Source organism: Myripristis murdjan, chromosome 17 (genome assembly GCF_902150065.1).
Source record: "Myripristis murdjan chromosome 17, fMyrMur1.1, whole genome shotgun sequence".
Classification (NCBI taxonomy): domain Eukaryota; kingdom Metazoa; phylum Chordata; class Actinopteri; order Holocentriformes; family Holocentridae; genus Myripristis; species Myripristis murdjan.
Genome location: NC_043996.1, coordinates 23,765,929 through 23,776,245, shown reverse-complemented (window position 1 = coordinate 23,776,245; position 10,317 = coordinate 23,765,929). Strand labels below are relative to the sequence as shown.

The 10,317-nt window shown below is 39.8% G+C and overlaps 1 protein-coding gene across 1 annotated transcript; it reads left to right on the top strand.

Annotated features, from left to right (window-relative positions):
* Positions 1-2,779: 2,779 nt before the first annotated feature.
* LOC115375571 (solute carrier family 22 member 13-like) lies at positions 2,780-9,289 on the top strand. Its single transcript, XM_030075016.1, has 10 exons — positions 2,780-3,154; positions 4,008-4,111; positions 4,213-4,367; positions 5,490-5,658; positions 5,782-5,902; positions 6,534-6,628; positions 6,817-7,031; positions 7,114-7,222; positions 8,287-8,493; positions 9,140-9,289. The coding sequence occupies exons 1-10, from the start codon at positions 2,780-2,782 to the stop codon at positions 9,222-9,224; spliced, it is 1,635 nt and encodes a 544-aa protein (XP_029930876.1). The 3' UTR covers positions 9,225-9,289.
* The last annotated feature ends 1,028 nt before the right edge of the window (positions 9,290-10,317 follow it).

Genomic DNA, 10,317 nt, shown 5'->3' with positions numbered 1-10,317 from the left:
GCTCCATGGTCTTCTGCTCGCTGCCTGAACCAGATGTTTGCAGCTACTGGTCGTTGTGCGGTGGCTGATCTGGTCTGTTATTTGTGACTGGAGACTGGTACAGTTTATCATAGCAGGACCAAAGGCCTTTATGTCCGTTTATATACATTATGCATAGGGTGTCCTCTCTTTGCACGGCAAACTGTGGATTTGGACAGTGAAACACTTGTTTTGGCCTGAATAAAAACGGCTGTTCAGCTGGATTGATAACACAATCAAGTTGGACTTGGCAGAGCACACGTTGGCCTCGTAGTCACTGTTATTTCACATAATGAAAGAATGAAAAGCTGATTTGCTGCCTAAATACTTTGGAGCTTATCATGTTATCCCTCTGTTTACACTCTGTTGATGTCTAATTTTTTGATTACATTCTTTAAAAATACTTTGTTTGTTACTCTGACATGTATTTTGCAATTTATACCCAAAGCTTCATTTTCCTTCTAAGCCTGCAAGGCCGACGCTCAGACAGAGAGACAAGCAGTTGGTTATAATTTGCACGTTTGTTTGTTGTTGCTGTTGATTGGACAGACAACAAGTTCTCTGGAGAATACCTGACAGTGTGCAGCAGATCCTGTGAGGACGAGGGAGTGGAGCTCCTTCCCTCTGCAGCGAGCAGGACTGCACAGCGTCCACTCACAGACAGAAAATAAGAAAACTCCAGGTGTGTCGAGTCGTGATGTTTTCCATTGAGGTCAAGGAAAAGGTTTGGAAAAGACATAAGACATTTTTTTTTTTTTTGACTTCTTGACCGCAGCTCTGTAATGTTGGAGTTCTTGCAAGACTATCCTCCATACACTGTGGGCCCCAAGGTTATTATAGGTAACTAGAACTAAACCAAAAACTGAAATAAAAAAAATGTTGCTATTAGAAGACTAAATAATAATTAAAAAAAAAAAAAAAAAAAATACAGAAAATGTCTTAGTTTTAGTCTTTGTCAGTTTGGTCAAATCTGTCACCACAACCAGCATGAGGAGGCGTTGGTGCTGCTGTTTCCAGTCAGCTGCCTTCACACGGAGCTGGTTTGGATTGTGATACCTATTGTGAACTTGTTCTGTTCAAAACTTTAAACAGGACTCCTCTTCTCTTTGCTTCTGTCATCTTCCTCCCATTATCTGATACAACATCTGACCGTGTCACCTCATCTGTTTCACGTTTCCAGTCTTTTTGCCGTACAATTCTCAAACTGTCACTAATAACGCTGTTCACTTTGCATAACATTGTACTATATACACTGAGGCTGTTTGGGCTGGAAAAAAGCTCCTCAGTCACGTGTGTTCCTCTCAAAGCCATTTTTCCAAATGTTGTTTTATCTTCTGTAAAACATTATAAAACATTCAGAGTTCCTACTGTGTCTAAATGTAGTTTTACATTTTCTGATGCAAAATATGAAGGAATGAGTTCTTGACACACATGTAGTGGATAAAAATTTTTTGGCTCGATTTTCATGGTGTGACTGCAGGTGAGGGATTACACCTTTCTGAATAAGCAGATGAAAGTCTACCACCGTTCTTAAGTTTATTCACAAACAAACAAACAAAATACACTCATAAAATTATGGTGGTCAAAAAGACAAGGCTGGTTTGTTATCAGCTCCTGAAAAGCTGGGAGAGATAAGGTTGTTACTAGAAAGCGACAATATGTTGCTGCTTTTTCTCTGTTGTCATTCAGACGTGAATCAATCACAAGTTAGAGATCACAGAGGTAACAAAACTATAACACACCACAAGGAAAAAAAAACCTTCTTATAGCCACCATGTCAGAACCACATAACACAGAACTCAAAAATAATTAAATCAATAAATATTTTCATTACAGCATGTTGCCTTTGTCCTGTGAAACAATCGTCTGAAGTCCAGGTCATGATAACTCATATTATGTGGTGCCTTTCAGTGAACGTCTGCTCTCTGATATTATGAAACGTTTTTACTGTCTGCTGTTCCCTGGAAACACACAGACACACACACACTGAGCTGAGTCTGGAGTCTGAGTCAGCGTCTTCTTATCTTCCAGCCAGAGATAAGCACAGGGGATAATGTCTGTAAAAAAAAAGTTAAACAGCCCATAAACACTTAACGTCCATGCACACAAACAGAGTGATCATAGGACTGGATTTGTTATTACACTGGTCCAAGCAGATTGGGTGAATTCAAGTAAGTACAGTCAAAGAACTTTTATTTTTATTTTTTAAATTTTATTTATTTATTTATTTATTTTGCGAGTTGTTTTCCTTAAATGAACATTCTTTTAAAAAACGTCCCAGGCGACTCATACTGTTCTGGTGGAATGACTCTCTGCTTCCTTTGTGTTGTCACTGGATCAAAGAGGTGATGCAATGTCTTAATCTAGAGAAGATAAGATACGCTCTCCAAGGGTCTGCTCTGGGATTTTATGCATTTTGGCAGCCTCTCCTGTCATTTGTAGTGAAAATGACAGCAGAGAGTGACAAACTGTCTTTTGTTTCTGTGCCTCTGCTTCTCAGAAAGTGGGTAAAACTGGCTGTAATTTAGTGGTGCAGGTCTGGAAGGTGGGTTGGGCTGGGTTCATACTTGGGATTATGTTGGATACAGTGTACCATGTGGGTTGTAAAACGTGTGGGCTTCAGCCCCTCGCAGGAAAACGTGTTTTAGTACCAGTATCTGCTGGCTCATCCTTACTCTATTATGTAATGCAGGAGTTGACAATTAACATTGTCCAAAGGTTATCAGCTGTCCAGTATGTGCAGGCAATCGACACCTTCAACATGTCTGATTTTGGAGAGATCCTTAAAGCCATCGGGGGATTCGGATTATTTCAGAAGATCATTATTTTTGCTCTTTGCTTCCCGAATCTTATTCTGCCTTTTCACTTTGCTAGTGTGTTTTTTGTCCAGTCAGACCCGGAGCGACACTGTAACACGGACTGGATCCTCAAAGCCGGTCCTAACCTGACCACAGAGGAGCAGCTGAACTTGACGCTGCCCCGGGAGAAGGATGGGAGCTTCAGTAAGTGCCAGATGTTTGTCCCAGTGGACTGGGACATTGACACCATCAGGGAATACGGACTCAATGAGACCACAGGCTGTCAGAGTGGATGGAAGTATGACAGGATGCTGTATGAAGCCACCATAGTCACTGATGTGAGTCTTGACCGCATTAAAGTACTCAATCAAAATGATTCACAAAATGATTTTCATGCACCACATATAATACTACTGCTACTACTACTACTACTAAAGATAATAAGTTTGGTTTATATGGCACCTTTCATCACATAAAATGCATCTCAAAGTGCTTTACAAGACAAGGGATATTAAAAATAGGACATTTATAATAGTGAAAATGTTGGTCCCTCATCAACGATTTCCACATTGAAGGCCACACCGATGTTTACCCGAATTTTGTCGTCGTCTGTCTCCAGTCCATTTTGCATCTTCTTGTTTTTGCCTCTTTCATGATAAACGTTTGTCCTCACTTGCTCTTTGTTGTGCTTAATAACTTATCAAACTTCTCACAGCTTTAACTCTCCCAAATAACTCTCTCAATGTTCCCACAACACAAAATGACAAGCCAGCAGCTGCAGACAACTGATAATCCTCTGTGTTATCTGCATAGCCTGTATAAAATGTGTGGTTACTCATCTTCTGGTTTGCCGGTGCATTTGCACAAACACGAAAGGACCTCTTTAGAGCTCTCCTGTCTGGTTTGTCCCTTCTGGGCTACTGTAGAAACATGGGGGCGCGACATGGCGGCCCTCATGGTGGTGGACCCGCTCCCTATGTAGATATAAAAGTCTTATTCTAAGCAAAACAAAATGTGATCACACACTGATAAAAAAAAAAAAAAAACATTCCTGCCAAAATATCACTCTAAATCCAACACACCGCTCCTTTAAGAGAAATAATTAAAGGCCATAAGACGATAAATCAACAAATACAACTCTAGAAAGTTATTATTATCTTTGGTTTGATGCCTGCTTTCTGTTTTCTACAGTTTGATCTGGTCTGTGGCCACGTAAACTTGGTTCAAGTGGCACAAACACTCCTGATGGCCGGGATCCTCCTCGGTTCTCTCTTATTTGGGCCTTTCGCTGAATCGTAAGTGTATGTTGAGCTTCATGCTGCGACATCCAGCTCAGTGAAAATACATCACAAGACCAGCCGCTTCGTTCGGACTCAAACTGTCACATCTCTTTCAGGTTTGGCCGCAAACGCGCCACTCAGATCCCAGCGGTTGTCATGCTCATATTCACTGTAACAACGGGCTTCTGTCCCAACTTCTACCTGTATTTGGTGTCCCAGTTCATGGTGGGGATTGGCTATGGAGGTTATCGACTCAACAGCATCATACTGGGTATCGTACGCTCCATTACAGCTGAAAGGACAGGTTTTCATTACTGTTGAACAGATGTGGGATGATTAATTAATTATGCAAAGTGACTTAGACATTTATGCCGTGTTCAGCCTCATGAGTCCATACTGGGGAAGAAAAAATAAATTATGGCATTTTTATTATTGAGAGCAGTGGGATTTTTACCCATGAGGTGAGGTCAAATGACTGTTGGATTCTGAATAAAGGATAAGTTTTGGACGCCAGGTCATATTAAAATGTTGGTACCCATCATTTATGACAAAGCAGCAATCTCACCGCAAGTTTTAGTGACAAGCAGCTTATCACTTTGCTGCAGCATCTTGCTTTGCTTAAAAAAGAAATCTAACAGTGAAATAGTTTTCAGCCTATAAATAAACATATAAATGTCCTCCTTGAAAATGGAAAACTGGCTGTACGGTGCATGTGTTTCTTTGTGATTTTGGGATTTATTCAGAAAAAGTTTTTGAGTAACTCATGCTCATTACTATGTTTGGAACTACTTTTTTTTTTTTTTTTTTTTTTTTTTTTTACAATGACCACAATACAGCGCAAACATTCACAACCTTCCACAGTTTTTTTTTTTCTTTTAAATTACTGTGGGCACCTTTAAGATGCATTTGCACTATACCATCAGTTTCCCATTCAAAAAGTACATTGATAATATATTTTTTTTTTCAATGTGGACTGTATTCCAAAACTTATGCTTTATTCAAAATCCCACTGTTTTAATGTAGTTTGCTCTTTTATTTGCATGTTTTCATGTGTGAGTGAAGATGTGTTAACTTTATTCCATGTACAGAACTTCATACATGTCAGAGTTCAGAGGTTACACCAGAGAAACTTCTTGTATTTGAATTCCTAGCAGTAGTTGCAGTTGAGTCAGTGTGAACATATTTAGATTTTTTTGCGTAAATCCTTAACTGTGAGCACATTTGTTGGATTATATGATGAGATATATGCACTTGAAGTATAAGAGGTGTTAGTTTTCTTTTTCTTCAGTGGATACAGTCACTTGTCAAAAAAAAATGTCAAGCGAATAAAAAAGAGGAAGCCTTTGATCAGCGCTACCACCTGTAGGTGTTTGATGAGTTGTCCTCTGTGCAGCGACTGAGTGGACGGGGGTGAGCAAGCGATCCCTGGGCTCCTGCGTGAGCCAGCTGTTCAGCGCCCTCGGCCAGGGTCTGCTCGCTGGCTTGATCTACTGCATCCGTGACTGGAGGCTGGCCCAGCTGGTCATAGCATCACCACTTGTTGTGGTCGCTCTGTACATATGGTGTGCACTCATCGCATATCTTTTCAGAGGACTCTTTAGTGTTTTACTTAAAAAAAAAAATTCATTATTGTATGATTTTACCTAATACAGTTGAGAGTTGTTTTTTTTTTTTTTTTCTGTCAGGTTTATTCCAGAATCAGCCAGATGGTTGATAGACAGAGGAAGGACAAAGGAGGCAAAAAAGTGGATTTTCAAGGTAGCAGCGATCAACAAACGCACTGTTCCAGACTCTCTCCTGGAGGAGGTATGGTCCCTTCACAAGAAATAACTTTTTATACTTGATTTTTGGATTTATTCAGAGTAAGTTTTGGGCAAATCGTGCTAATATTTATTGTAATATAGTGCCATATTTGTACTTTTTACATTCTCAACTTCTACAGTGCACCAGAGAGTCACAAAGTAATTAGTAATTTAAATGAAATAAAAACAGTTTTCAAACTTTTTTTTTTTTTTGTGGTGGACACTAAGATGTATTTGGACTGTACCATTAGTTTCCCATCCAAAAAAAAAAAAAAAAAAAAATTATGGTTTTTGAGAGGTCAAAAACCCAAAGGATGGTTGTTTTGGAGCCAAGCAAAAGTTTTGAGCAAATAGTGCTAAGTACTGTATTTGGAGCTACTTTTTTTTTTTTTTTTTTTTTACAATGACCATAGTACATCCCAAACACTCACAACCGTCCACAGTGCACCAGAGAGTTTAGCCCACAGTTTGCAAAGCAGGTTGCAGAGGACACTTTTAAGATGTATTTGGACTGTACTATTAGTTTCCCATTAAAAAAGTACATTCATAATAGCCCTTGCCCTATTGGACCGTTGTATTATGTATTTTATGTCACTGAGGCGAAGAGTTGTTCAAAAACCATGCCAACATTACAGATTACTGAGAAGGAAACGGTGGAAAAAGGAGGCATACGATTTCTTATCAGATCTGCTGTTCTCATGAAGTATTTCTTTGCTATAGCATTTGCATGGTAAGTTAAACTCCTTAACTCCTCTAAGCCAATAAAAAAGGAGGAAAAACATTTTACTGTACAAGTTTTACAAAAATGTACCAACTATTTACATGTCAGATTGCCTTGAAAACATAAATTCTGAACAGCTGCATTTGAAATGTTAACCTTCATTTCTGAATGACCAGTATTTTTTGTGCTCGCTAAAGGTTTTCATTGAATGTTACCTACTACTGCCTTTCCTTCAACGTTGGAAACTTTGGCCTGGACGTCTTCGTGACCCAGCTTGTGTTTGGTCTCAGTGAACTGCCAGCTCATGTGCTTTGCATCTGGCTCTTAGAGGTTTTGGGGAGAAAAATATTACTGATATCAACACTTCTGATTGGTGGACTCTTCTGCATCTTTATCCTAGCTGTTCCTGATGGTAACACACTTACATGAAACGTTGTAGTTCAAGGAAAACTGGTGGTTTTGTTCTCACCCATCGCTCCGTTCTTCTGTTTCAGGTAATGCGGTTGCTGTTACCGCGCTTGCCACCATGGGACGTTTTTTCATGAACTGGGCAGGATCCATATGCAACGTCTACGTCCAAGAGCTGTTCCCAACATGTGTTCGGTAGGCTCAGCCTTTAAAGTTCATCGTCACCTCTGATTAAATTTGGAATTTATGGAATACTCTGGATTAGCCTCCTTGTGTTGCACAGGAATCCTCAGACACCACTGATCAGATTTTAATGAAACCTTAACACTTATCTAGATTTGGGCAAATTTTCTGAAGAAACTAGGGTGGTTGTTATGGGGTTGCTAGGGTGTTCTGGGTTCTTGCCAGGGTATTGCTGGGTGGTTGCTATGGTGTTGCTGATGGTTAGTAAGGCATTGCTAGGCGGTTGCTATGGTGTTCTGGGTGGTTGCTAGGGCATTACTAGGCGGTTGCTGTGGTGTTCCTGATGGTTACTAAGGCATTGCTAGGCGGTTGCTATGGTGCTCTGGGTGGTTGCTAGGGCATGGCTATGGTGTTTCTAATGGATGCTGGGGTGTTAGTGGTGTTAGTAGGCAGTTGCTATGGTGTTATGATGGTTGCTAAGGTGTTGCTATGGTATTTGGGGTCGTTGCTAGGGGGTTTCTATGGTATTTGGGGTCGTTGCTGGGGGCTGCTAGGGTAGTTGGGGTGGTTGCTAGGCTCTTCCCAAGTTGTTTGGGGTGATGGCTGGGATGTAGTGGCAGCAGTGCTCATGGCCTCTGACACAGTGAAGGACAGATACAGGGACAGGTAAATGTCTGTTGACAGGTATGTATATGGGCTGTTGTATCGACATAACTTGTTTTGTGCTCTTTGATGCAGCACAGTCTGTTCTGAGTGACATTGATTTGGGTGACGTGTACAATGTCGTGTACTTGTTGTAGTATTTTCCATTAATCCAACCCTCTCCAAAGAGCACCTGATTCCTGTCTGGCTGATTGGGGACACACACAGCGCTCCTAATCCCCCCTATTCTCTTGGACATAATTTATATAGTTTGTTTCTGACTGGCTGTGAAGGAGACTGCATTATCCATGGTGCTTTACTTTTTATTGTTGAGTTTTGTTGCCTTTTCTGTTGCAAATCCGAGTTTTGCGTTGAGAGCAACAACTTAATCTCAATTTTTAGGAGCGTCTGAAACTCTGCACTTCCTCTTCCAGACAAACTACCTCAGGGTTGGGGAACATTGCAAGCAGAATAGGTGGCCTGCTGGCTCCGCTGCTCAACATGCTGGCCGTGTACCACGGGGCCATACCCACCATCGTCTTCAGCAGCCTGTCACTGGTCAGCGGCGCTCTCATCTTCCTGCTACCTGAGACGATGAGAAAAGAGCTACCTGATTCAGCTCAAGAGGCCGAGGGCAACAGGTAAGCATGCTGCAAGCTGACAGTCCCCTGATGCCCCCATGTATTTAATAAACAGTGCAAAGTGTCAGATTTGAAAGATGAATTATCGATTATTACATACAAACTGAATCTGTGAGTTAGACAAGTCTGTTTCCAAGTCTATGTGTTAAACTCTTTTTCACTGAGCAACAACTGACTATTATGTGAGCGCAAATATTTAATAAGATGAACTTCTATAGTGTAGACCATATTATATATATCAAAATAAAGGTGCTGTTTTGCTGCTAATGTTGTGGGAAAAGTATACACTGCTAATTATAGGTTCCCCTAACTTCGTCAGTATATAGTATATAGTATATAGTATAGTATATATTAATGTATCATCACAGGAAAAAATGGATTTTTTAGAGCCTTTAACCATAATCTGTCCTCCTTTTTGGGGTTAAAAGGACATGAATATCTTCTATTTGAATACTATTACCAGTGCATTGAATTACATACTCTTTTTAAGCAGTTTTTGTCCTCTCGTCAATTGTTCAGACTATAAACTATCCAAACTGTATTGTAACGCACTGTATTTTGTATCCAGCAGTGCATCCTCCGTTCTTACCCATTCACTTATCTCACTGAAGTAACATCTCCTGATCTGTGTTCCTTTCTCCTACAGAAATACAGCCAAGATGAAGAAGCAAAGTGACTCAGTTGCAGTTTCCATGCCTGAAAACAGGAGTGTAAAATCAACTAAACTTTAGTCGGAATAGTTCCATCAGTGATTTTCATGCTTTTTTTCCCCCTTAAAATTTAAGTATCATCTCTGTCCTTTGAGGGTGATGACACGTAGGCTAGGCTTCCTGTGTACTGCAATCATGTTCTACAAATGCTAACAATAAAGACAACCATGTATCTCCTTTTCTCTGTTTCTATCCAAGTCAATGTCAGGTGTAGGAATGCCAAGTCTGACTAATATTTTAACTCTGCACCTATTTACATGGCACCGATCCTTGGTATGCTCAGTACTTAGACACTAATTAGTACCAAGTGGAAGCTGTATGGTTGCATTTTGAAGAGCATGGCATCCAAAATGCTCCCCCCATACAGCTTGCATACATGCAGTTGCTTTTTAGTATCACCACAATTACTCAAAGGCTATTTCTATATAGATTTATTGTTGTCTGTTGGAATTATACATTGCTGCATGTCTAGAATGTCATGCAAAACTTTTTTTTTCAAGTTACATTTTACACTGGAGATTCCTGTTTACCTTGTGCAATTATTTATAACTATCTCCACACTCAGAAAAGTTTGTTCTTTCTTTCTTTCTTTCTTTCTTTCTTTCTTTCTTTCTTTCTTTCTTTTTAACTTAAGGATCTCTGGCAGCTGCAAACACTGTTATGACACCACTAGATGCTGATCATTGATTAATGACCACACATTTTGTCATTTTAACTTTTTATTGGTTTTTAAATCATCTGCAATGCAGCCCATCATAGACTATGTACAATATAACACAACACCAATAAAACATAATGTCAAAAAATAACAATAATCAAGCCATTTGACACACAACATTGTGCTACAATAACAGTATAAACCTTCAAAGACCTTGTGTAAATATCTCATAAAAACCAAGACATCCCTACAATATGGTCATTATTTTTGTGATTGAGGTATTCCATCAAAGATATCATGAGCCCAGGCCTGGTGTGTAACTTTGTTGTGTATGTATAATGACAATAAAGGCTTTCTATTCTATTCTATTTTATGTTTGTGTGTGTGTGTGTGTGTGTGTGTGTATTAAAAAGAGAGAGGGAGAGAGAGAAGGGCAGTGTTTCAAAATGTTTATTT

Excerpts from the sequence above, each read along its gene's own strand:
- LOC115375571 (XM_030075016.1), top strand. The coding sequence starts at position 2,780 with ATGTCTGATTTTGGAGAGATCCTTAAAGCCATCGGGGGATTCGGATTA. Across the intron at positions 5,903-6,533 it reads CAGACTCTCTCCTGGAGGAG|ATTACTGAGAAGGAAACGGT; the intron begins GTATGGTCCCTT and ends CCAACATTACAG. Across the intron at positions 7,223-8,286 it reads CTGTTCCCAACATGTGTTCG|ACAAACTACCTCAGGGTTGG; the intron begins GTAGGCTCAGCC and ends TTCCTCTTCCAG.